This window comes from Tursiops truncatus, chromosome 6 (assembly GCF_011762595.2).
Source record: "Tursiops truncatus isolate mTurTru1 chromosome 6, mTurTru1.mat.Y, whole genome shotgun sequence".
NCBI lineage: Eukaryota > Metazoa > Chordata > Mammalia > Artiodactyla > Delphinidae > Tursiops > Tursiops truncatus.
In genome coordinates this window covers 93,885,385-93,912,992 of record NC_047039.1, presented here as the reverse complement: position 1 = coordinate 93,912,992, position 27,608 = coordinate 93,885,385, and the positions used below count along the sequence as shown (strand labels likewise).

The 27,608-nt window shown below is 39.9% G+C and overlaps 1 protein-coding gene across 2 annotated transcripts in view; it reads right to left on the bottom strand.

The window, feature by feature from the left end:
- UGCG (UDP-glucose ceramide glucosyltransferase) overlaps window positions 1-27,066 on the bottom strand; it is a 36,533-nt gene extending 9,467 nt beyond the window's left edge. The window contains exons 1-4 of one of the 2 annotated variants that reach the window (XM_004324628.4): window positions 26,523-27,063; window positions 7,996-8,137; window positions 1,180-1,282; window positions 137-238 (exon numbers count right to left, since the gene is read on the bottom strand). In XM_004324628.4, coding sequence (XP_004324676.1) covers window positions 137-238; window positions 1,180-1,282; window positions 7,996-8,137; window positions 26,523-26,620 — 445 coding nt within the window. In that variant the 5' untranslated portion in view covers window positions 26,621-27,063. Of the gene's footprint in view, window positions 1-136; window positions 239-1,179; window positions 1,283-7,995; window positions 8,138-26,522 lie in introns of both variants that reach the window. The other variant, XM_073806405.1, reaches the window with a different exon arrangement.
- Between the last annotated feature and the right edge of the window lie 542 nt (window positions 27,067-27,608).

Sequence of the window (27,608 nt, the reverse complement as noted above, 5' to 3'; positions counted from 1 at the left end):
ATATTACCACGAAATAATGATAAAATGAATTACTTTATTAGGCAAACAAATAGGACTGATAAATGTATTCTCAGACTGCTCTTGGCATTTTATCATTGAATGAATAGTTCTGCAAAATAAATAAGAAAAACCTCACCTCTTATTCCACTATCACAAATCCATATAAGATCATACTTTGCAACTTCATATCCTGGCATTAAATTGTTAATTTTAGGATTAATGCCAACCTTTTTGCCACCTAAAAATTTTAAAGTACAGCAGTGAACAATTCATGCAATATTGGAAATATTTTCTATTATACATATACATAGTAGAGAGTAGTAAAAAGTACTTGCAGATTTAATAATTTAAACAAACATACTTTAACATTATGTTTCTCTTGAGACACAGATGTAGAGAACAAACTCATGGACACCAAGGGGGAAAGTGGCATGGGGTGGTGATGGACACTGGTGGTGGGATGAATTGGGAGATTGGGATTGACATGTATACACTAATATGGATAACTAATTAAAAACATGCTGTATAAAAAAATAAAATTAAATTAAAAAAAAAAAGAAAATAGGTGAAACCATCATACTTAAAAATAGCCAAAAAACCCATTATGTTTCTTATTATTCATAATAATATATTTAGAAAAAAATTGTTCATTCTCAAAAGAAAATTACATCATTAATCTTTGAAAATTCATTAGTTTCAGTTTTCTAATTCTTAAGTGCTTGCATTAATAGTAAACATTAATCAATATTTAATAGCAAATATACCTCTAATTAGTCTTTAGAATAAGCCTGTAGGCTTTTGGAAAAATATTCTTTTTGCAATATTACAAAAATGAATTCTATCCCTCATTCCCAATTATAATCAATGAGATACAGAAAAGGTCATAGATTGAAAATATTAAAGAAACAAAAATAACAGGCTCATGTCTGACTGACGAGTAAAACATGATTTGGGGTAATTCTGTTAATCCCAGATATGAAAAAAAAAACTTTGTCTTTATAACTTAAGTCTTCTCAAAAGGACAGAAACACCTTTCACTGTATCTAACAAACACGCATAAAGCAAACATGCTAATAACTTAATGGGTGTCTAGCACCCTAATCTATAGTTTAATGCAAAGAAGATTACTGATATTTAATACATTAAAGCAAAAAGGTTATTGTAGAATTTGTTACTTACCTATAAACAATCTAGCATCAACATTTGGATATTTTCCAAGAAGCTTCTTACACACATCAATGGCTGGATCATCATGATCTTGGACACAGAGGAGTACTTCATACTAGTCAAAGAACACATTTTACGTAAATTAACCTCTTTTCCAAAGATAATCACTTATTATTAGTATTTACTGATGGATCAAAAAGCATTAAGAAAAACAAGCAATTGTACCCACAAAGTTTAAAAGTTAAGAGAGTATTCATAATGGATGCAGACACTTAAAGGATTATCAAGTGTTGCTTCAACTGAGAGCAGCTTCTCCAGAAGGGGCTGTCTGCAAGCCAAAGAGAGAATGAAGAGATTGGCAGGGCCCACAGCTGAAGTCTTGCCACTGCCAGATAGGCATGGCCTAATAATTCAACTGGATTCCAAGCTTCTCCATGGGCTTCATCACTGAAGATTTATTAGATGCTCACAGGGTGCCTAGCAGTGTGAAAACAACACAGAAAGCAACCAAAATGAACACACCCTTCGTTCTCTAGAAGCTTTGTCTCTGAACTTAATATCATTTCATCAGGGTGCTAAAAATTACATACTGAATACCACTACGATAAATTTAAAGAGGTTTCCCAAACTCTTCACAAGGACAAAGTGAGATTAGATTTTTTGTTGTATAATAATTTTCTGAAGTAGAATAGAATCTGATTTGATTAAAAATGTATCCTGAAAAGCACACTTAGCCTTTTAACTATGAAAACACCCAGGATTTTATTTTGCCCAGACCCATGTTTACTCTTATTTTTTTTTTGGCTGCACTGGGTCTTCGTTGCTGTGTGCAGGCTTTCTCCAGTTGCGGCAGGCTGGGGCTACTCTTTGTTGCGGTGCGCGGGCTTCTCATTGCGGTGGCTTCTCCTGTTGTGGAGCACAGGCTCTAGGCCTGCGGGCTTCAGTAATTGTGGCGCTCGGGCTTAGTTGCTCTGCGGCATGTGGGATATTCCCGGACCAGGGCTCGAACCTGAGTCCCCTGCATTGTCAGGCGGATTCTTAACCACTGCGCCACTGGGGAAGCCCTATGTTTACTCTCTGATAGTACACTAAGGAAGACATTTCTTAGTACTTGGCTGGCTGTGTCAAAATTACCCTCGGACAGTTTTTTTAAAAAGAGGATACTGGGCCCCACTCTTAAACTTCTGAATCAGAGCATCCGAGGGGATTCTGACATGTAACCAAGTTTATAAAATCTTGAGCTCTAAGATACCATGTAGTAAACTACTAAATTTTTTAAAAGTGTTTGCTTTCACACATAAAGATGCTACTCTATTATTCTGTGGGCTATGTATTCTAAGCAGTAATTTTTTTCAATAGTGGTGATAAATTCATGCTGACTCAATAGCAGATTTCCTACCAAACCTTCTCTCTAAGACAGATTGAACATTTTTAAGCAAAGGAGGAAGGTTAATCATGTCCATGAGAAAATAACAAAGCTATGTGTTCTAAAAAATACAAAAAGTTGAGGACACAATTTTTTAGGTGTCTAACATACAGGGACTAAAGCTAAGGTAATGGGAAGGCCTGTTTGATTTACTTCCATTGATAAGCATACACAAGTAAAAAGTGGAAATAAAATGTGTACAGTGCCTTGAGCACAATAATTACTGTTCACCTAATATATTGATATATTATGTCAGCAAAAAGTGGCAGCATAGAATTTAGTGGTCAAGCACATAAGGACCAGGACTAAGGTAGATAAAGAAAGTTTAGCTAACAAGGTAAGATTTTTTTTTTCAAGTGAAAAAAAAGTTTTCTCAATAATTAAGTAGAGACCTGGATGGACCTGAGAGTCGGTCATACAGAATGAAGTAAGTCAGAAAGAGAAAAACAAATATCGTTTATTAACGCATATATGTGGACTCTGGAAAAATGGTACAGATGAATCTATTTGCAGGGCAGGAACAGAGATGCAGACGTAGAGAAGGGACGTGTGGACACAAGGTTGGGGGAGGATGAATTGGGAGATTGGGATTGATATATATACACTACCATGTGTAAAACAGATAGCTTGTGGGAAGCTGCTGTATAGCGCAGGGAGCTCAGCTTGGTGCTCTGTGAGTGGGATGGGTGGGATTGCGGCGGGTGTGGTGGTGGTGGTAGGAGGGAGGTCCAAGAGAGAGGGGATATATGTATACATATAGCTGATTCACTTTGTTGTAAAGCAACTATACCCCAATTTAAAAAAAAAAAAAAGTAAAGGGGAAAAGCAATGTATACTTTCCTCATACTTTCTACCTATAGTTATTACATATTCTATCCAATATCTACCTCTCATGATGACTGACCAAAATTGCCACCTTAGAGGTACTGAAATGATTACGCAACTTTACAGCCAGTGGTCTCCAGAGATCAGATAAAAATCTGAGAATGGGATGGGCACCATTCCTGCCACACCCTGAAACTTCTTCAAGGGTTGACTCTTAAGTCCCATAAAAAGTCAGCCATCCTCCCTACCAAAATGTTTGCTTGAGCCAACAAGAGGCAGACCTTAACCATGAAGATTAGAAAGGTTAAGTGACTTTCCAAAGGGTGTAAGTAACAATGAGCTTTCCTACTACAGTGAGTTGCTCAGTCAGGCTTGCTCTAAAGAGTTCATTGTTTTTCCAAACATAGCGTAGTTTTATGCTTTTATGATTTATACTGTTTTACAGGTATAAGTAAATATAGTGAAAGAATATGTTTATAAGTAATACAATTCCATAAAATATTATTAAAAACCTACTCTTGGCTTTTTCCTCAGCAAGAGAAAACTCTGTAATATGTAGTACTAGACATCTACTCAATGGGAAGAAAAAGGCTATACTAGGTTGTAGCAAAAACTTTTTCAGAAGTATATGGTGTTAGTATAAGTAAGGGAGGCATAGTTTACCTTTATCCAAATGCAAGATTTAAAGTTTTTGTTTTTATTGATTACACCTCTTAAACTTAATTTCAAATGAAAAACAAATACCTCCTGATAAGCCAGAGTGCAGATGAAATTCAATTCACTTTATCTAAAAAATGTTCAGACTCTTATTAAAGATATAACTTTACCTTAGATGTGCCTGATATTAAAAATTATACCAAATTGGAGGTAGTATTCCAAGTGTTTTCTAAAGTATTAGATTTTAACCAAGAATCTTCATTTTTCAGCTAGAATCTCTATGTTTGATCAACATTTAATTTGCTAGGAATTTCTGTACTTAAATAGTTAAATCACTCCGACTACACTGCAATTGGTAAAACATAAGATATTAAGTTGATTAAAAGTTTTGGTTTTTTTTTTGCGGTACGCGGGCCTCTCACTGTTGTGGCCTCTCCCGTTGCGGAACACAGGCTCCGGACGCGCAGGCTCAGCAGCCATGGCTCACGGGCCCGGCCGCTCCGCGGTGTGTGGGATCTTCCCGGACCGGGTCACGAACCCGCATCCCCTGCATCCGCAGGTGGACTCTCAACCACTGCGCCACCAGGGAAGCCCTAGGGTAAATTTTGAGTGAAAGATAGATGCTTCCTTTGAGTGAAAGGAAGATGCTTTGTAAGAAAACTGCTCTGAATTCAAAGTTTTGATAAGTTATATCAAAAACTTACTTTCAAGAACTAGGTAGTTTACATGATTTTTCAAATTTATTTGGTAAAACACTAATCTTTCAGACGTAGTAGTTTTATTACATGTATCGTGCCAATCTTTCAATAACTGAACCTATTTTCAATCTTTTTAAATTCTTTACTGTCATCAGTGACAATAAAGAATCCAAGTATGGCACTGGACTTCAAACATTTTAAACCCATTCTATATTTGCAAAAAAGAAAAGAAAATCACAATTACCATAACCTCACTCTGTTAGTAACTCTGATCATTCATTTAAAAATTCTTCATATGGCCAGAATTTACTAAAGTAAAGCCATCAAGACACTTTAGATGCAGATTACTGAATCCTCCTACTATGGCTGAATTTCTGCCTAAATGCCTTCTCCTATGCTGATGCCAAATGAGTACTCGATTTTGTGAAAAATGAATTGTATTCATTTTTTTTATTCTTATATTTTTTCCAAGAATTTTTTTTCCCCAAGGAATAAATATCAATATAAGGTGGATTTACAAGATATTTAAAGCATAGATGTCTTTCAGGGCACTTAGTATAATAACAGTCTCACCAAAATTTAAACCTAGAAATTCAGACCAAGTGTCCGTAATAAATCTTCTTGCACATGTCTAAAATTAAATGAAATTTTAGTATTTCAGTATGTTATATACATATTTCCAAATGGCCTATAAGGTTCCAAATCAAATAACAGAGGAAGGAGTTACATCCAGAACAAAAACGTTTCCATACCTTTATAAAACAATGTTCACATTTGACAAATGGAGAATATTAAAATGTGCTGGGCCTGGCAGTTACACAAATGTTCATTTCATGACTATATGCCTCCTTGATGACACAAACAACTCGTGTTCACACTCAGATTTGTGCAATTTCAGTGGTTTAACTTCAGTCTCCTATAGAATTGCCATTGCTTTTGGTCTTTTAAAAAGCAAATATAGTGCAGTGAGATCAACATTTCCTTTTAGATTGCAGGTACTCTGCACTTTTGCTCTGCTTTCTAAATGTTCTTTTTACACAGCTAACAATTCTTTTGTAATTAGAAAATAAAATTATGAACTAAAAAAGAATGAAAACAATCCCTTGCATATAATGTTATTCATTTTTGTAATGTGTCAAAACAGCTTCCTCCTCAACCAAATAAATGTCTTAATGACATAACTTAAGCGGAAAAAGAACTTAAGTGGAAAGAGAACTAAGTGGAAAACTAGAGCTCTGGAGATAATTCCAAACTGTATAAAAAAAAACTTCATTCAGAAGAAGAAATCAATTATTGATTCATCCCAAATGTTCATAGTTAATGGATACATATGTTCCTGGGGTTATTTTAAGAAACTCTTTAAACCCACACTAACTTCCAAAACCATTTTAAATTCCATGACTATTATCTCACAAGAGCAGCAACATAAAAATTCCATAACTAAGTTTTAAGAGTGGTTGAATAGGGAAAGGGGAAAGGGTTGGATGATGGTTAAAACACTGAAATTTGTGAGATTAAGTTTCACAAGGATAAATGCATATGGTTCCACACTATGCTCTGAAATTTATTCATAATCAATGAAAATATTCTTTCATTCACAAAAATAAATTCTCCTTTACATTCACGTATATAAGGTGAGGCTTGAAAAACTTCCATTTTTCTTATTGCAAAGCTTATTTTACAATTAATTTTGTTTCTCATCCTTCCTGAATTATCAAAGGCCACTTTTTTGCATTTTTAGTTTGAAAAAAAAAATCAAGTACCAATCTTATTTTTTCTAATTATATATTTAATTTACTGAAGATAATGCATGCATATGATTCAGATCTCTAAAATTATTAAATATATATACACACACAAAGTAGAAGAAATACATAATTTTCTGCTACAAATTAGCTTCAAATGCCTAGACTTCCAAAACTCCAAAAGCAATAATATAGCAACACTAAAAAATAACTGAATGATACTCATGTCTACACACTGAATAAGAGATGAATTAAGGCTACCATGTCTGTGTCTTCTTCTTAAAAGAAATGAAATAACAGTGTGAAAATCAGTCACCATGAGAGTGTGGTGTGTAGATGTCATCTTCTTTCTCACTACTTGGGCGACATTGTTCTAAAGAAATAGGAAGGGAAGAGTCTCCGACTGGCAAAAACTATGGAAAAACCGAGGCAATGATGGTAAAAACTGAGGAAAGTGAGTAGAGACCACAGAGGGAAAATTAAACTGGACTGAAAATCAAGCAGGTAGAAATTTAGACATATTTTCACAAGTAATCTACCACTGCTAGAACATGCTTTCAAAAGCAGCATCTCAAATAGGCAATTGAAAAAGTTGCCATAAAACTAAATACAAAAATTAAGGAATACTAAGTTTTCCTAAGAAACTAAAGGGAAGAAATAAAAAGAATACTCCCATCTCAAGAAAACTGAAGTCTCCAAGGAAGGAAGTACATTGAGTTTATAGATAAATAGATTATATAGATAAAAGATATAAGCAATACAATTAGGTATTAAACCCCAGAAAAATCAAGAAATCAAAAATTAGGTGTTTTTTTTAAACATCTTTATTGGAGTTTAATTGCTTTACAATGGTGTGTTTCTGCTGTATAACAATGTGAATCAGTTATACATCTACATATGTCCCCATATCTCTTCCCTCTTGCATCTCCCTCCCTCCCACCCTCCCTATCCCACCCCTCTAGGTGGTCACAAAGCACCAAGCTGATCTCCCTGTGAAAAATCCGGTATTGATGAAGCTCCACCTTACCACTAATTCTAACCCCAAAAGTCAGATTCTCAAGGGGATTTATCATTAGTTCTAGCTGTCCTGCATCCCATTTCTGACCACTGAATATTGCTTTCTCACTTTCACTGTGACTCTCATGGAACAAGATCTTCACACTCAAACTACCGGGCACTTAACACTGTCTGCATTCCAGGAGCTTCATTCAGGGATTTCTAATTCAGGTTGACATACAGGTAGTTAGAAAAGGAATTTATACCCCTTCCTCAACCCCCCATTTCTGTCCTGTGATGACAACCACAACTACTACTACTACTACTACTACTACTAGAGCATAAATATGATGAAGCCAACACCATCATGCATTTTTAATACCTTCACCTGATACAGTGTCAAAATTTCTCTCTAAGTGTTTATTATAAGAAAAAAAAAGTATGGTCTAGCCCATTCCTATGAGTACAACACTGTACTCACCTTGGGATAATCCAATTCAAAGAATGTTTCCAAGTTGTTGATTAGGTTAGGATCTATTCCTTTCAGTGGTTTCAGAAGAGACACCCCTGGGAGCTTGCTATATGGTTGTTTGTCTGTTGCCTTCTTGTTTAGGTGTAATCGGCTAAAAAGCAAATGATACATATATTAACGTACATTTCTGGAGACTATATTAGGGCCAAGTCTATATAAAGTATGTATCAAGCTACCAATAAATTACTGAATTTCTTTTTAATTGGCATCTTTTGAAAGGGATATCTGAAAATGAAAGAAAGTAGAACCAGGTAAGCTTCCAGTTGAGGAAAACCAGAACTAAACAGAGTGAATGAATGTTCCAGCGAAGGCTGAAGCTTAAGACTGCTGTTTACTGCCGTACTCTGAGAGCCCAGAACAGTGCTAGGCCTGGAGCAGGCATTCAATAAATACCGGCTGAAGAAACAAATGACAATGTTAGCCCACACATTAACTGCCCTTCCTCCCAAATCGTCATCAAGGTGGCCAAAGAACTATAAACATAGCAGGGAAAAAAACAACAACCCTATTTGCACCAGAAAAATATGGAAAAGGAACCAGAAAAATTTGAGAAATTTCTGTAACAAACAGTCCACACAACCACTGATTGAAAGAACTACCAAGCCAGCCTGCCTGGCAAGCAAGAAAATGGGATATCTATCAGGACTCCCAATGCTCACCATCTCTGAATGGCAGGGATGGAATAGAGGGAAATTGAAGGTAAGAAAAAAAATCTCAGTGATGACAGAAATGCCTATTACGGACACTAGAAGATATACCAGTGCCACCAAATCACAGAGAAGTTGGCCAAGGTTCTCAGCGCTGCTCCATCCCATGGGGAATGAGCTCCTAATGGGGGAAGCCATGCCAATTAGAGAAGAGAGAACGTGCTCCAGTTCATGTCAGGTTGTCACGATAAAGAGAGGAGATGCCCTTCAGCAGAGTGCTGAAGTTTCTAAAGCAAGTCACTAGAGGCGTCTTCCCTCCTTCTCATTAGCAAGTCTCCAAGCACTCAACAGTAATTAGAGGCTGGGACAATCACGGGGCCAACTGCAGGATATTTTAAGACACAATTCTTCCACATTTTAACATCTCTGAAATCAATGGCATCTTATAGTTGCTGGCAGCCAGATGGCGGCCCGGACTTAATAGCATGAAAACCAACCCTTCCAGAAGATCAAGAAAACGCCAGTATCAACGCATAGTGAAATATACTATTCATCTATGAATGATTTCTGGAAGTACACCAGTACCATCATCCACAGAAGTTAGCCACAGGCTCACTCCCCTAATTAAGGCAGGGGTGTGCTGCAGCAAACATCTCAAGTTTCAGATAAGGCCATAAGCAGGGGTCTCCAACCCCCCCACCACCACCCCCCACCACCCCGTCCGAGGCCCGTTAGGAACCAGGCGGCACAGCAGGAGGTGAGCAATGGGCAAGTAAAGCTTCATCTGCGGCTTCCCATCGCTGGCATTACCGCCTGAACCATCCCCTCCCCTACCCACGATCCATGGAATAATTGTCTTCCACCCGTCCCTGATGCCAGAAAGGTTGGGGACAGCTGCCAGAATGCATCTTTACGGAAAGAAAAGCAGGCTACTACCTACAATGGAAAAAAATTTAAACCAACCAAAAATTTAAAGAACAGTGTGGTCTCAATTTTTCATCCATAACATCAAACGCCAGAAAATAATGAGTACCATCTACAGCAGTGCTGTTCAGTGTGGCAGTGGTCCACAAGTTGCTTTTTACTGGCCAATGATGAAAGAAATGGAGAGCAAGCACTTAGAAACTTTTACAGCAGTTTGACATTGCCATGCCATCCAAGCATATGGTCAGTCATTTATTTTCACTGTAGTTTACTAAAGTATCAATCCATGACAGATTGGAAAACTTTTAAAGAACTGATCCTTTGCCACAGATAGTTTGGAAAATATTGATCTACAGAGTTCATCTAGAGGGCTGGAAAGAGGTAAAACCATGATCTAAAATTTATATAACCGCAAATATGACAACTATTCCATTTCTAACAAAATAGTAGACTAGATGTCTGGAGAAATCCACCCAGTACAGAACATCTAGATTGCCAGAAGGAAAAGTTTATGTTATATATTTAATTGGTTGAAACAGTTATGTATCCACATGGTTCAAGTCACTAAAAATATTAAGAGGTTCATATAAAAAAGTCCCCCTGTCACTCCTGTCCCACATCTGTCTTGTTGCCATCACCACCTGCCCAGCATTATTAGTTTCTTACTTATCTTTCCAGAGATTTAAAAAAATGCATATTCAAGCCAAAACATACACACACGAAATTCTTACATAATATTCATAATTTTCTCTCCTCCTTCTTAATACAAGCACACTAAAAGTATGTTTTTAAATATATGACTAAACTGTTAGAAATAAAAGGAAAGCGTCCCGAGTCAGAAATGAGGAGAAACCCCTGAGTGAGTGGTGCTGGAGACAATACTTGCACTGGGACCATCTGTTGGTCCCTAGTGACCTAGAAATGGTGACAAGCCTGAGACAGGAATGATAGTAAATCTGTCTGAAGAACCTTGAATAAATATGGAATCTCTTACAGGCAAAGTAGAAAACTTCTGGACCACAGAGGGAAGATGGGGATGCTGCCTATCTTGGATTTAGTCCGAAGCAAAATGGAACAAAAGCAAAAAGGCTCCCTGGAGAACACCTAACCACGCGGGTTTGGAACCCAGAAGGCAAACTATAGGTGTTGCTTGAAAAAAACCTAAGAGATGGAACAAGAGAGACCGTCATATGTGACCACGAATATATGAAAAGAACTACACAACGTCTAGAAATGAAAATGGCAATCACTGACATCAGAAACTCAATAGACAGGTCATAGTGAAGTTGCATACACACAGTTCAAAAGACAACTGGAGAACTGGAATCTAGATCTGAAGAAATTATCCAGAATGCAGCACAGAGAGAATGAGAGGCAACGACATTGAAATCATGAAAGGGTTTGAGACATGGAGGCTAGAATAAGAAGTCAAAATCACAGTAATTTTTATCTACTGGTCCCACGGTATGCTCATTAAGTGCTATTAAACTGTAACAAAACATGCATGTGAGGTGATGACCAATTATGGAAAAACCTAGCCCACTAACACACTGCATTTGGCGAGGCTTTAGATGAAAAACAATGTTAAACTGTGCTAAACAGTGTAGCGTTGATCCTGTTTTTCCCTTCTTCCCTTTGTCTTCATTAAGACATTTTACTTCAAATGCTAATATAGATATACCTCCTATCCTTTCATATCAAGAATGCAGCATTTTATCAAAGATAGGCTGACCTGCCAAACAACAATGAAGCCCTCTCCAGGTTTACAGTGAAGCGAATTGATGATAAGTACTATATCTGAAATTTCTACTCAAAATCATTATAAGCGCAACTATATCACAGGACCTTTAAAAAAATTCTCATTTGTGCCTCCTCCCAGTATCTGTCTATCTATGTATCTAGTCCTATCCCTCCCTTCCCCCCACCACCTCTCTAACATACAAACACACACACAATTTTCCCTCCACACCCTAAGGGGTCATCTTGTAGTTTGCCCCCTAGCATCCAAGTATCCTACTTTGGAGAGTATTGTTTTGACTTATGTAATACAACGGACATAGCCCCTTGCTACAAATTACTTGAAATGCTTATCAAAAAAAAAAAAGAATATCCGGGGCTTCCCTGGTGGCGCAGTGGTTGAGAGTCCATCTGCCGATGCAGGGGACGCGGGTTCGTGCCCCAGTCCGGGAAGATCCCACATGCCGCGGAGCGGCTGGGCTGGTGAGCCATGGCCGCTGAGCCTGTGCTCCGCAACGGGAGAGGCCACAGCAGTGAGAGGCCCGCGTACCGCAAAAAAAAAAAAAAAAAAAAAAAAGAATATCCATTAAGTCAACACGCGCACGCACACACACACAATCACATAGCACTCTGCTGTGCACACAGTGGTGCTCCGTAACTACTTCACCGTTCCCTTCCTGAACAAATCTATTCTGAGCCCAAATGTACACTAGGCATCATCCTATGCACTGGTGATGCCATGATAAACAGACGGACTCCATACCGTCAAGGAGCTGTGGTTTAACGGGGGAGGCGCCCACATACAGAAGCTCTTCTTTTAAAACTCCTAGAGAGGTCAACAGAGCCATGCTCTAGAGCAAGAATACCTACCTGAACTCTGCCTGCCACACAGACATGATGCCGATGGGTACCTTGGCCATGGCCAGTGTGTTGTAAACTAATTTGTAGTTTCCAAATTATGAACAACAGCCCATGTGCCTGGAGTCTCAAAAGTGGCTTGAATGGTGAAGTCCCCCAGTGGGCCTGTTTCATGAGTGTCTCTGACAGGGTCTTGCAAGGTTTCCTGGTTTCAAAGCAGCTTTTATTTAAGTATCTCAGGTCAGGGTTTCTGCATTACCTAGGTGGCATGAGCATGAGCTTACTGCCCTGACACCTTGCACAGGATTTCCCGTGGGTGCCCGTTTCCAACCCTACCTTGATCAGGTAACTTGCTTTCTTGCAGGATCCTGGGTACAGCACTTTCTCCGTTTCAGCTGCTACACTGGGAATCCACTTCTACTTTCCCATCGTGCATTTGGCTTGAAGCCTTGACCTTTTTGTAGGGGAGCCAGGGAGTACTTTTTCTTGATACGTAACCCATATAGTAAAGTCACGTGTAAGTACACAGCTCAGTGAATTTTCTCAAAGTGAAATACTCATGGAACCAGTACCCAGCTCAAGAAACAGAGTCTTACCAGAACCCCAGAAGCTCATGAATGTACCTTTCTACTAACTACCCTCTCCTCAAGGTAACCACATCCTGACTTCAAACACCACAGACTAATTCTGCTGGTTTTAAAATGTATCTAAATGGGACCCCGTAGGACATACTCTTTTGTGTCTGGCTTCTTTTACTTTACACCATGTTTGTGACCGTCATCCTTGTTGGTACCGTTAGTTATAGTTCATTCAGTCTCACAACTGCATAGTATTCCTTGTATTAATATACCACACTTTATCTACTTCCTGTTGATGGACTTCTGGGTTGTTTCCAGCTTCGGGTTATCACAAATGGTCTGCGACTTTGTCTCTGACTTTACAGAAGTATAAAAACCCCTGACTTCCCCTCTCTCACACCTCAGGACTTCAACTTTTGGACAATATGAAGAAGCAGGAACTGGATTTACTCTCCCACCTGAAACAAACTAACAAAAAAAGCAGACAAAAAATAGGAAATGTTTTTTTAAGATACTGAATATCAGGTAGAGAAGTGATTCCTAAGATATGAAAAACGAATGAGGCGAGTCCTCCAATTGCCTCAGCTTACTATTCTGAGACAATTTCCAGGCCAGGAGACTCCTGGTTTTTTTTTAAACGTTTAGTATACAAAATGCCCACAGGCAGAAATCACAACTTACTGGACCATTCATTCCACAGCCTCAGAATCTGCATTTTTACAAACATCTCAAATGATTCTGATGCAGGCTAGCGGTGAACCACACTTGAAGACACACTACAGTAGGCTGTCAAGTCTCTAGGGTCCAACACAATAGCATGTTCACAAGTTTAAAAAATGTTAAATAAATGAAGAGTAAAAAATGTTGGCTAAATAGAGCTGGAAAGTATGGTTAGTCTAGAGACGAAAACATGGGAGTCACCCACAGTTTGGGAAGTACATAAGCTCTCCCAGGTGGAGCATGCCATTAGCAGGTGGCCACAAATCAATATACTAATATTACAGAACCAGTAATGCATGAGGGAGACCAAGAGTGAGTGACCAGGACAGGAGAAAGAGAGCCAGGAAGAAAGTGAAGTCACAGAAGGGTTTATTTGGCTGGGCTGTTTTCTTTTTGAAAGGGTTCAAGAAAGAAAAACATTGAATGCTGTCGAGAGCACAAGATAAGAACTGAAATGTCCACTGAATTGAAAAGTCCACAGAACTGAAATGTCCACTAGAATGTGTGAACACTGGTGACCTCAGAGTACTCTGGGCAAGGGGCAGGTAGATAAAAATGGTTAAGAAGCAAATGAATGAGAGGTGAGCTGCGATAACAGTGAATAAACACTAGTTTCTCCTGCAACCTGACAGTGAAAAAGAGCCAAAGAGTAGCTAGATGGAGAAGCGTTTTTCAGTTTAATTTTTAATTATTTTTAGTTTTTAATCCTTGAGTATATACGGTCAGGGGAAAGAGCTAGTCAAAAGGTAAATAGAGAAAAAATAAAAATAATTAATGGCATGATAGGATCCACAGTGCGAAGTAGGAGTGAAGGTAAATGTGACAAGAATGAAGGTAAAATGGTGAAGATTTAGAAGAGGTGCTGCCAGTCATGGGTGTCAGAGCTATAAACAGAAACAAAGTATTGCCAGATACCAGCGTAGGCTTAGCTGAGATTTGAGACCATGAATGTGTAGTAGTACCAATCCACGTGGCTGCGTGATTACCTCTGCAAGATTCTGAAAGTTGAGAAGCTGTAAATTATGAGATGGATACCGGATAACAGGGCAGACTGATGATATGAGGGAAGGCAAGGGGCAAGATAACGAAGTGATGAATTGTAATGGAGAATTAAGTGAAACCAAGGAGGTAAGCAGGTAGAGGCCACACCTGTGGATAAATTGCCTAGAGCAGCTGTTCTCAGCCTTGACTGTACATGAAAATCACCTAGGGAGTTTTTTTTTTTGAAAATTCCTGATGCCCAGACCAAATAAATCTGAATCTCCTGAATTGAGACCCAGGCAGCAGCATGCTTTTTTTTTTTTAAAAAAAAAAAAAACCTTCCCAGTGACTCCAAAGTGCAAAGTTGAGACCCACGGACCTAGGAAGGCTAGATTACTGTAAGAACAGAAGAGGGCTGAGATGGAAACTCTCAGAAAGGTCAGCAGTTATGGGATGGATGGAAAACAAGGAGCCTGTAAGGAGCCATACAAGTGGCACGAGAATGGGGAAGGGTTGTAGAAGAGAGAAAGTAGGGGCTCTCCCCCTAGTGAGCTAAATGTTGCCAGTTATCAGAAACGTAAGATTCATAGCAACTGGAGAAATTCCCATACAGATTACCCTATCCGTATGGACTACTTCTGGGGTTATTTTTAGGTTATCACTGGCAGTGTGTATAGCATACTGGTTTAAGAGCCAGGGCTGGAGCGCAACGGTCTGGATTTCTGTACCAGCTTCACAGCTAACTAGCTGTGTATCCTTGGGCAAGGTACTTCCTTATCTCAAGTTGTTGTTGTTGTTGTTGTTGTTGTTTAAAGTGTGAATAACAGTACCTACCTCATAAAGTATTGATAGTTGTGAGAAACAGATAAGATTAAGCCACAAAGTAAACATTTGGTGATAGCTATCACTGGTAATTTTTTTCAAAAACTGCTAATTTTAAGGACATTTTCCACTAAATGTAACTTCTCTGAATTACCATAGTTCTGATAAGAGATTTAGAGATACCAAACATTGATGCAACATATAAACAAAAAGGAAGGACTGGAAATTCATAGATTTAAAGATTATTTCATATATATTTAAAGATTAGGGGGCTTCCCTGGTGGTGCAGTGGTTGAGAGTCCGCCTGCCGATGCAGGGGACACGGGTTCGTGCCCCGGTCCGGGAGGATCCCACATGCCATGGAGCGGCTGGGCCCGTGAGCCATGGCCGCTGAGCCTGCGCGCCCAGAGCCTGTACTCCACAATGGGAGAGGCCACAACAGTGAGAGGCCCGCGTACCGCAAAAAAAAAAAAAAAGATTAGACCATTATGTGGGTTTTCTTTTTTTTTTTAACATCTTCATTGGAGTATAATTGCTTTACAATGTCGTTAGTTTCTGCCGTATAACAAAGTGAATCAGCTATACATATACATATATCCCCATATCCCCTCCCTCTTGCATCTCTCTCCCTCTCACCCTCCCTATCCCACCCCTCTAGGTGGCCACAAAGCTTGGTTTTCTTTTTAAACATAAAGTCAACTCTTACGTATTAAGAAAGATTAAAGGGGGAAAAGGGAATCATCAAAAGTCTCAAATCATGGTTAAAACAGAATAAGTCAAAATATGGGATAAAACATTTAATGTAAAGTTTAAATTATATCCAGTATTTAAGCTAAAATTGTATTCAAGGTTTAAATTACACTCAAAATTTAGGAACCAATTTAAAGTTCTATAGGCGTCATCCAAAAGTATAAAAACAATGCAAGTATGAGAGTGAGAGGCACTAAATGTCACAAATTATTGTTGCCCAAAAATGACCTGTTACTGTTTTATTAGGTGAGCTCTCCTTTAAGACTATTAAATGGGTTCTCAGTTGGGCAGAGGTGCTGCATAGTCCTGGCTTCTCGAAATCCCTCCATCCTCAGAGCCTGGCTCAAAGTGTTGGATTCTGTAGCCACATGAATCCCCCCCTTCCCTTGGCTCTGCTGGAGGGAGAGACTGTCACCCTCAGAGCTGAGAGGCGGAGGCAAGATAATTGCCACAATGCTGCACGTACAATGTACAAAGCAACTACTGGTCACTATGTAATTCAATCAATACCACCGTCTCTCATGAAGATATTTTCAGGCATTCCAAAGTGGACAGTATTCTGTTTTGTTGACCATTAAATCACCACACCTAACACAGTTCCCAAAGCAAAGACTACAATGCAGCCTTCCTCCCGGGGGTCCAGGCCTGAGAGAAAGCCCCTCCCCGCAGCCCCTAATACCCGGCAAGCTCTCAGTCAGTGGCAGCATGTCCAGGCACCAGGACCAGCAGATCCACAGTCTGGGATTTTAATACTTTCCTTAGTTCTCTTGAAACAGAATCTCCCCATCTAACATGTATGTCCATTTGATTTTCAGAAATTTAATTTTATTACATTTTCAGGAACACATTAGGTAAAAGAGGAATGAACCTCTTATATACTAGCCAGTGGTTTTGATTGGCTTCATTTTTGAAGAATAAAATGATCCTGAAACTAAGGGAGCAACTGGGGAAGACAAGAAAGCGGGGTAAATTTTCAATATGTCTCATTTTCCCAAGGAATTATTTCTAAATTACACTTGAAGTTGAGAGCTGGAGTCAAAAGAAAAAAAGAAAATCGAATTCATGTAATTAAGGCATGTCACTGTCAAAGACAGGGAGGGGCAGATGCTCACAGCAAGTTGCCGCAGGGCTGTACCCGCCAGCTGCAAGGACAGGGAACAGAAGGGTAGGTACCATCTGAGGCGCTTTCTCAGAGTAAGAGTCACTTCAGTCTAAAAGGTCACGAGAGATGAATCACGAGCAAGAAAGACAGGCCTTCAGGGTCCTGCTTTCCGTTGCGAGCTAGAAGGACATCTATTCAGGGAACACTTCAAAGAACTCCAAGGGATGCTAAGGAGTATTCCGGAATATTCTGCTGGGGTTATGGCTGCTTTGGCCTGATGAATTTTCATGGCCTCTCTGCCTAAGGGTTTTCAACTTGTGAGCTGATAGGATGGCCTTGTTTTTCCTCGTTGATTTTTATTTCCTAACATCTCAGTCTCTAAAATTGTTACTGTCCTTTCCGTCATTTTAGTTGTTTTATCTTTCAAATCTTTAGTCTCCCCTACTCAACAGTTTATTTAATGGTTTGCACCATTTTAAAATGACTGATTGTACAGTTTTGTATTCGAATTGAGTTTTGGGTGGCAGGGGGGCCTGGAATGAGGGGAAACTTCTGGGAGAGGGCTGGCTGTGCTCGTCCCCTTCTGTCAGCCCCTTGCAGCAATCTTAAGACAGCGCTACACCTCCCAGAAGTGAGGCACAAGAATCTCCCTAGAAGCTTCTAAGGGAGAAGATGGATTCCTTGAGGGCAAAGTTCACCTTGCTCAACAGTCCCAGACTGTGCTGTGCAATTCAGCTGAACCAACTTATCTGACATTAGGAATTTTCTCCTCTGCTCCGTGCCATCAAGGCTGTTAATGTTTCATGTAAAATTAAGTTGATTGCTTGATCAGCAGATCCCCTACTTCATATAGTCCATGCCAGCAATTCTCAATGATAAAAGCCTTCTGTTGTTGTCGTTAGCTATGATTGTGCCCTGGAAGCCTGTTACTGTGTTTAATAATCAGTATGTGTCATGACTAATGTTACTTCCATATCGCACTTATCTTGTCAAAAATGGTACTGCAGCAAAATGGGCTTCATCAGCAACACAAAGCATACCTGGTGCAACATTAACTTTGTAGACACAAGATTCCCCAGAGGACACGGAACAACCAATAGTGAGTTAGCTTTAGAGGAAAACACAAACTATTTCCAATGGACAACAGACTTGTACACTACAAAACACGAAAGATTCCATCACCATAAAAAACAAAGAGGAGATCTTTATTCATTTTGCTCCCCCTCCCTCCCCAAAAAACTCCACTCACTCACCCTTTGGTGACAAGAGTCAGCCCTAGTGTATGGGAAATAAATAGATCAAGGTATTTTGCTAACAGCAACTAATGGCTTTGCAATTTCCCAAAGGGCAGATCTAAGTGTAAAGATTATGATGGCACCATAGGTATTCCCTTTGGAAAACCGTGGGGGGAAAATTCAAATCTAACAAATAATTTGTGGGTTATTACGTTATTGATACGGCCTGTTTCTATTTGAACCACGATTAGTTAGAAATAGTGAGATAAAGATTCCATTTGGTCCAATTAATTTCATTAAAGACCATGGCCACTGAATACATCCCAAATTCTGTCCATCTACCTCAAATCACAATGGCCAAATGACACTAAGTTAATGAGTGAGCAAGAATCCCACCATTACTACTGGAAAAAATTCAAAGATCATTCATTCGACATGCAATAATTGAGTGCCAAGTAGCACTGAAGATACAATAGTAAGACACCTCCTTAAGGCAAGGATATACAATGGAGAAAAGACAGTCTCTTCAATAAGTGGTGCTGGGAAAACTGGACAACTACATGTAAAAGAATGAAATTAGAACACTCCCTAACACCATACACAAAAATAAACTCAAAATGGATTAAAGACCTAAATGTAAGACTGGACACTATAAAACTCTTAGAGGAAAACATAGGAAGAATACTGTCTGACATAAATCACATCAAGATCTTTTTTGACCCACCTTGTAGAGTAATAGAAATAAAAACAAAAATAAACAAATGGGACCTAATGAAACTTAAAAGCTTTTGCACAGCAAAGGAAACTATAATCAAGAAGAAAAGACAACCCTCAGAGTGGGAGAAAATATTTGCCAAAGAATCTACGGACAGTGGATTAATCTCCAAATATATAAACAGCTCATGCAGCTCAATATTAAAAAAACAAACAACCCAATCAAAAAATGGGCAGAAGACCTAAATAGACATTTCTCCAAAGAAGACATACAGATGGCCAAGAAGCACATGAAAAGCTGCTCAACATCACTAATTATTAGAGAAATGCAAATCAAAACTACAATGAGGTATCACCTCACACCGGTTAGAATGGGCATCATCAGAAAATCTGCAAATAAATGCTGGAGAGGGTGTGGAGAAAAGGGAGCCCTCTTGCACTGTTGCTGGGAATGTAAATTGATACAGCCACTATGGAGAACAGTATGGAGGCCCCTTAAAAAACTAAAAATAGAATTACCATATGACCCAGCAATCCCACTACTGGGCATATACCCAGACAAAACCATAATTCAAAAAGACACATTCTGCGACTTCCCTGGTGGTACAGTGGTTAAGAATCTGCCTGCCAATGCAGGCGACATGGGTTCAAGCCTTGGACAGGAAGATCCCACATGCTGCAGAGCAACTAAGCCCTTGCACCACGACTACTGAGCCTGTGCTCTAGAGCCCGCGTGCCACAACTACTGAAGCCTGCGCACCTAGGGCCCATGCTCTGCAAAAAGAGAAGCCACCGCAATGAGAAGCCCGTGCACTGCAACAAAGAGTAGCCCCCGCTCACCACAACTAGAGAAAGCCTGCACACAGCAACAAAGACCCAACTCAGCCAAAAATAAATAAATTAATTTAAAAAAAAAAAGACACATGCACCCCAATGTTCACTGCAGCACTATTTACAATAGCCAGGTCATGGAAGCAACCTAAATGCCCATCAACAGACAAATGGATAAAGAAGATGTGGTACATATATACAATGGAATATTACTCAGCTATAAAAAGGAATGAAACTGGGTCATTTGTAGAGACGTGGATGGATCTAGAGACTGTCATAGAGAGTGAAGTAAGTCAGAAAGAGAAAAATATCGTATATTAACGCATATATGTGGAATGCAGAAAAATGGTGCAGATGAACCGGTTTGCAAGGCAGAAATAGAGACACAGATGTAGAGAACAAACATAGATACCAAGGGGGGAGAGTGAGAGCAGGTGATGGTGGTGGGATGAATTGGGAGATTGGGATTGACATATATACACTAATGTGTATAAAATAGATAACTAATAAGAATAGGCTGTATAAAAAATAAATAAACATGTAAAAAAAAAAGACACCTCCTTACCCTCAAAAGCTTATAATCTAAGTGGGGAAAGAGACAACGGAACACCTATTTGTTTAGATGGGTAAATTCAAGATACTGTGGAAGGACATAGAGGGGGTGCCAATTCCAATAAAGAGCTAAAGTTGACAATAACTTGAATGAGTAGGAGTTAGTAAAACAAAAAGGAAAGAGGGAGAGAAGGGGAAGAAAAGGAAGGAAAGAGAATTCTAAAGAAAATGACATTGCATATTCAAGGAAGGCCAGTAATTCAGTGTTGCTGGAGAAACAGGCACAGGGGATGGCTCAGCTCCTACAGAACTATACATGTCTTGTTAAGGAATTTGAATTTTAACCTGAAGGCAATGGGGAACCATGGTAAGATTTTAAGCACATGATCCAAGATTACTGCACCAGAAAGATTAGGTTACAATAAGAAAAATAAAGTAGATAAGGAGCAAAGCTGTAGGTAAAGATACCAGAGAGTAGAGAGAGTTCAATAATCTAGGGCAGAGATAACGTGTACTGAACTAATAATGTAGGTAGGAAAAGGGAGGAATGATGAATCAAGAGAATCATCACTAAATATTAAAACTCAATTACAATTTCCTTTTTGCTTTTTAAAGCTATCATAATATAGTCCAATTCTGTATCTACCCCAGGCTCAGGTTCAAGGGGCTCAATTGCCTTATTCGTGCACCCAAAAGTGGTTCTGATAGCAATGACCCTGACTGACCAACATCTGTCCAAAGTCCAAGTACATCCTCAGGAATAAACCCAGAAAATAAGTTCTCAATTTACATTCTACTAAGGCTCAGAACATCAATGTATTAATGAATTTAAGGCCAAAAAAAAATCATATTATCTAAAAATAACATTTGAAATGCTAAAATTCACATTAAAAACACAATTACTTTCTAACAGGAAGTTTATCAACGTTATCCTGATAGTGAGTATTTAAACTCCATTCAAAAGCTGTGCAGCAGGTATAAAAGTTGTTATACTAGAAAAATTAGGAAAGGCAGAATTAACTTGAGAAAAAGTCTTCAGGAAAAAGACCTCTGCTTTAGTAGAAGGCAGTTAATATTTATGGATACAAGAAGTATTTCCACCATACCCTGGCACCTCCAGTCAATTAATAGAAAAGATAAAGCCTAACACTAAACATTAGGATACCATGTGTAGAGGGGAGAAAATGATAAATCCAAGGAGGGAGAGGGATGGGGGAGTGAGAGGAGAAAAAAGCAAGGTGTCTTGCTTAGATACTCTTATCTAGCAGTATGGTTCCTAACGGCTAAACAGGGAAGAAAACAGCAGCCCCCAAGCTATCAAACCACACTAGCTCTCAAAAAAGGAAAAAAATCCATAAAGATCACTTAACCAACTCCGCCTACAGAGGATATAATCATTAGTGTTTTTGTTGTTGTTACGTTTTGTTTTGTTTTGTTTTAGGAAAAATAATCTTCAAAATAAGAGCCCTGAATTTCAAATGCTCTAATCTGAATGTTATCTTTAACATTATAGGGAAATTCCCTGGTGGTCCAGTGGTTAGGAGTCGTCGCTTTCACTACCACGGGCCTGGGGTTCAATCCCTGGTCAGGGAACTGAGATCCCACAAGCCATGGCGGCGCGAGGGGGAGACATTATAGGCAAAATCCCACAAATGTCTGCCATCTAAAATATGTTATGAAATGATTAGGCATCAGTCGATACTAAATCTGGAAAGGAGCAAAGCAGTAGGTAGAGATACCAGTGAGCAGAAAATATTGAAAATAATGGTTCTCTAGTTTATAAATCATCTCAATTTTTTAAATTGTAGGCATATAGGAATTGTAAGATATTTATGAAATTGGAGCAAAAAGTTTCATTGAACAATTGTTCACTGTATTAATCACATTCAGCTCCATTTTTAAAATACAGTCCAATACTTAGCTCTTTATCTCATTTTAAGAAGTTACAATACAATAGAACATTGAATCTAAATTATCTAGATACCATTACACACTGTATTTAATTTTGAAAAAATAACCACTGGTTTTAAAAAAGAATGTTTTATCGTTTTTCTCAGCAATTTCACTACAATGTTTGTATTACTTAAACATTTTTAAACATTAGTAGCTCACAGATTATGCTCCTTAATCTGATGACCAGATATGGAGCCTTATAAGGTTTTGAAAATAGGCTCCATTTCCACCAGTTGCAGGCACAAGGTTTTAGGAGAGGACCAATATATGATTATTTTATTTATACTTTACCTCACTTAAAAAGGATTTGAGAGGACACAGAACACCTGTTCAGAAAATATATTCTTCAATAAAATACAGAATGCTTAGCACAATATTTTAACCAAAATATCATTGCCAATGTTCTTTAACCTTGCTTGTCAAACTGTGGAGATTATCAAATTTGCAATTTTACTAAATACAGAAGAGAGGAGAGGACAAAACCTTAGGGCTCTGCTTGAAAACAACTCATTAAATTGGGAAGTATCTTTACTTCAGTAAGAAAGGAATCAAATCAAACACGTAAATAATTTTGATGGTGGGATGAGATGAAAGGAACTTAATTTTTAAAAAGGCAAGATTTAATTTATACATAAACTAAGCTGTTGATTATTTACTTTATGTTCAGTTATCCATTTCAGATAGAAGATTCCTACTCATCTGTTATAAACTAACTGCATTTTCTCTATTCTATTTTCACATAACTTTTCTGAATCTTGTTACTGTCAATATAAACGGTAACTCTATGGGGCATTGGAAAAGAAATACAAAGACTACAGTATCTTAACTAAGCTAAAGTTTGTACTAGTCTCAAAAACTAGAAGTATTTTAAGTAAAAAAGTATTTAAGAAAATTCTGCAGTTTATCATGAAGCACAAAATAACTTAAAACTATTCTGGAGTTGTCACAGTCTAAGAGTATAAACTTCCCCAGATGGTTATTTGAAGTATTAAGCTACATCACCAGTGTGAAAGAAGTGTGGCTTTATCATTATGTATACATCATAGAGGGAAGGGGATCCATCATGGTCCTATGTTGAAAGAAGTCAACTTTCTTCAAATCAAGCTGTGAATTTAACAATTCCAATTTAAATACAAGATTACTTAGAGTCTGAAAAAAAAAAAAGGTTCTAAAGTTCAGTTTAAAATAAAAATGTATAGAAAGTTAAAAATTTGCATAAGAATAAGGAGGGGCTGGCCTCGCCAGTAATACGGTAATAAAGGTAATAATACTTCATTCATTAAAACAGTGGATACTGGTACACTTTGTAAGGGTAAAGTGTAAAAAAAGAATCTAAGAAAACTCAAAATACTAAACGAAAAACATACTTACTATATAATAGTTGGGGGAAATGGAGAAGATAAAAAATTTTACCAGTCAGGAAAAAAAAAAAAAAAGACTTGACTACCTAAAACACACAGGTACACACTTTTTCTCCATGTTAAATACATGTACAAAGTTGAAAGACAAAACAAAACAGAAACAAGACAAAACAAAAAAAAAAACAAGGTGGGCAAAAACTGCAACATATCACAGAAGAACAATCTTCCTATTAAAAAGATTAACACAGCAATACATTGCAGCACAAGCAAAAGACTGAGTATGAAATTTACAACTAAATGTAACTAGTATTAAATATATGAAAAACATTCAATGGAACTAGTAATTAAAGAAATGAAAATAAAAAACAGAAAACAGTAAAAAGCCTGATACTTAGTAAGGGGAAATGGGGACCATCATACAATGTTACAAGGACTATGAATAGATACAACCTTCCTATAGGGCAATATGTAACAAAGTTTAAAATGTGCACCACTTCTGGCCCAATAATTCCTCTTTCAGAATGTAAACTAAGGAGATCATCTCTCAAAGATGTAAGCATATGAATTCATCACCATGTTGTTTGTAATCTTGACAAATTGAAAATAAACTAAATGCCCATCAATAATAACAATGAATACATATTAGTACCTCATAAACAAAAATGTCATACATCTATTAAAAATGATGGAGAGATCATAAATTTATTTTATTTTATTTTTTTAATTATTTATTTATTTTTTGGCTGCGTTGGTCTTTGTTGCAGTGCACGGGCTTCTCACTGAGGTGGCTTGTTGCGGAGAACAGGCTATAGGTGCGTGAGCTTCAGTAGTTGTGGCACGCAGGCTCAGTAGTTGTGGCTCACGGGGTCTAAAGCGCAAGCTCAGTAGTTGTGGCACATGGGCTTAGTTGCTCTACAGCATGTGGGATCTTACCCAACCAGGGCTCGAATCCATGTCCCCTGCATTGGCAGGCTGACTCTTAACTACTGCGCCACCAGGGAAGTCCCTCATATGTTTATTGACATGAGAAAATTACTCAAGATATTTTACATGGACGCTCCATGTGAGCAGGGCCCTGGATGTATTGTTCTTCAATCTTATTTCCAGCACCTAGAACAGTGCCTTGTATATACAAAAGAGCTTCCCAGAAAGTATTTATTAAATAGATGAATTTTGAGGCTGGTGAAAGAACAACCATAATATGGTTCCTTTCTCTCTCCCTCCTTACCTCCCTCCCTTCCTTTCCCTCCCCCCCACAGAAATATAATTGGAACGATAGTCACAAAAGGTTGACAGGTAATGGAGTTTTGGTGTGTGTGTTGAACTTTCTTCTTTCTTCCTCTCCATACTGTCTAAATGCTCTATATAGTAAGCATGTCTTATTTTTAAATTGGAAAAAGTGACAGAATTGTTTTTTAAGAACTCATATATTTAAAATGAACTCCAGAATGTTCAGTGCCTACAGCTCACAAACTCCAAAACCTAAGATCAACAGTGTCCAAGAAGCATTTTTCTTTAATCGTCAAAGAAATATCAGTATGCCTTGTACAATGTAGCATCTTTCTCCAGTACCAGGAAATGCCACACTATACTAATAAAATGCAGCATTTCCAAAAGGAAAAAGCACACTTTTTCTGTAGTGAAAAGGAAAAAAAACTATAAGTAATTAATTTCTTAAAGTTCTCCCCTCTCTTCTACTAACATATACCCTATTCTAATGGGTGGTAAAGATCACTATGCACCATCATCTTTTGGGGGGGCTAAAAATCCAGTGAATCCAAGAGTAATGCGCTCTATGCCAATTCTTTCATATCCTCATGAAGGCTTCCTTCATTTTAAAGACAGTTGAACAATTGAAATATCAAAAGTAGCTACACACTCTATGTCATATTCATCCATTACCCGGGTTTATTTTATTCATAGTCTTTATCACTATCTGAAATAACCTTATTCGGAATTTTATTATCTGTCTCTCCCTTCTGGAATGTAAGATCTTTGAGGACAGGAATTCTGTCGTGCTCGTCACTGTGTCCCCAGTGAAAGGCATCTAATGAAAAGGGGGGGGCACATCTAAACAAGGTAATAAATAAGGAATTGGGAAAAAAAAAAAAAAGGAAAGAAAACCACACTGAAATGTACAAGCTGACATGACTCAAGGCTACAACGCCAGCTCTGACATTTGGTGGACATTTTTCAAGGTGGACAGGTGCTTCACACCTATCTAAGGACACAGAGCTCTTCCAGGAAGAAGAAAATCCACAGGGAGGTCTCCAGGTGGCTGTGTGCAGCTCACCGAAGGGTGAAAACGATCATCACCATAATAGAAACGTGGCCCAGGTCGAGGGAAAAAAAACAAAACAAAACACAATACACCATACATCTTGGCCCAGATGAAAAACCACACGAATCCCCAACACAATCAAACCAAGCAAGCAACCTTCCGCCTGACACGTAAAAAGAGCATAGTCTCCTTTCCCCTGGCTGTGCAGTTGCCTGAAGCCCAGCCATTCCCTCACTCGCCACTTTTCTCTTCCAATGAACCCCCCGCCCCAGCTGATGCACAGGGAGAGGGAATGGGAGGAAGAGTCTGAGAATTAGCTTTCTCCACCCCCATCCGATCCCAATCCCCTCCAAAGAGAAATTCCTCCCACCCTCGCCTGTCCCCAGGCCTCGACCCCCGCCACGGGATCCTCCAGCTGCCCCTCACTCACGTGTAGATGATGGCCATGAAATGCATCAGCCACAGCACCAAGAAGAGGACGAACCCGAAGACGGCCATTCCCTCCAGCGCCAGGTCCAGCAGCGCCATCCCCCGGCCTGGCCCGCTCCGGCCGCCGCAGCGGACAGCGCTCCCGAAGAGGACAGGGTGGGCGCCCGGCGCGGGGTCGCAGAAGTGGAGAGAAAGGTGGCGAGAGGAAGGGGCGGAGGGGGGTGGGGGCGGAAGGGGCGGGCAGGGCCTGCGCGCCCCCGCCCGCGCGCACTCGCTGGCGCGCTGGCCTGGGCGCGCTCGCGGATGCAGGCGTTGCGGTGGCCGGACGCAGTGGGCAGGGCGGCCGTGGCCCCGCGCTCCGGCTCGCCTCTCCACCCCCTCGCGGCCGCCGGCTGGATCCCAAACGCCTGCGCCGCCGCCGCCGCCGCCGCCGCCTAGCCGCCGCCTCCCCGCCGCCTAGCCGCCTCGCCGCTGGGCTCCGGGCAGCGCAGCTCCGTGCCCTCCTTTGCAGCCGCAACTCCGCGTACTAATCGAAACCGCCGGCTCGTGCCCAGACTCGCCGGCGCACCCAGCCCCGCCCCGGCCCTCCGGAACCGCGGCCTCCACCACCCCCCCCGCCTCCGAAGGGCGGTGCGCGGCGCTCCTCTCCGCCCACCCTGCCGCCCTCGCGCCGGTGGCGTCACTGTCGTGAGCGCGCCCCTGGGAGACTTCTCCCCAGGACGCAGGCAGGGTTTTCCCCCACCTACGGGCTCAGGCCTCCGCCCACCTCTCAGTGACCGGTGGAGGCTACCCAGGCGGCCAGCACTGCAGCCCTAGGCCGGCCTCCGTCGGCGGAGCGGGTCCCTGTATCCACCTCGGAGAACACTTTCCCTTTGTCCGGTTCTGGTGTTCCAGGGCGCGCCAGGAAAAGACCTGGGGTTCCAGGCAGACCCCGAGTTGTCTCGCAGTCCAACTTCCAACGCTGGTATCGCAGCCGCTGCGCCGGGCATTACTCGGAGCGGCTCAGGCCCTCCTCCAAGACACGTTCCTGGGCGCCAGGGTGTCCCATGGCCTTCCTCCCTCGCTGGTTCTAATGCTGTGGAGTCTT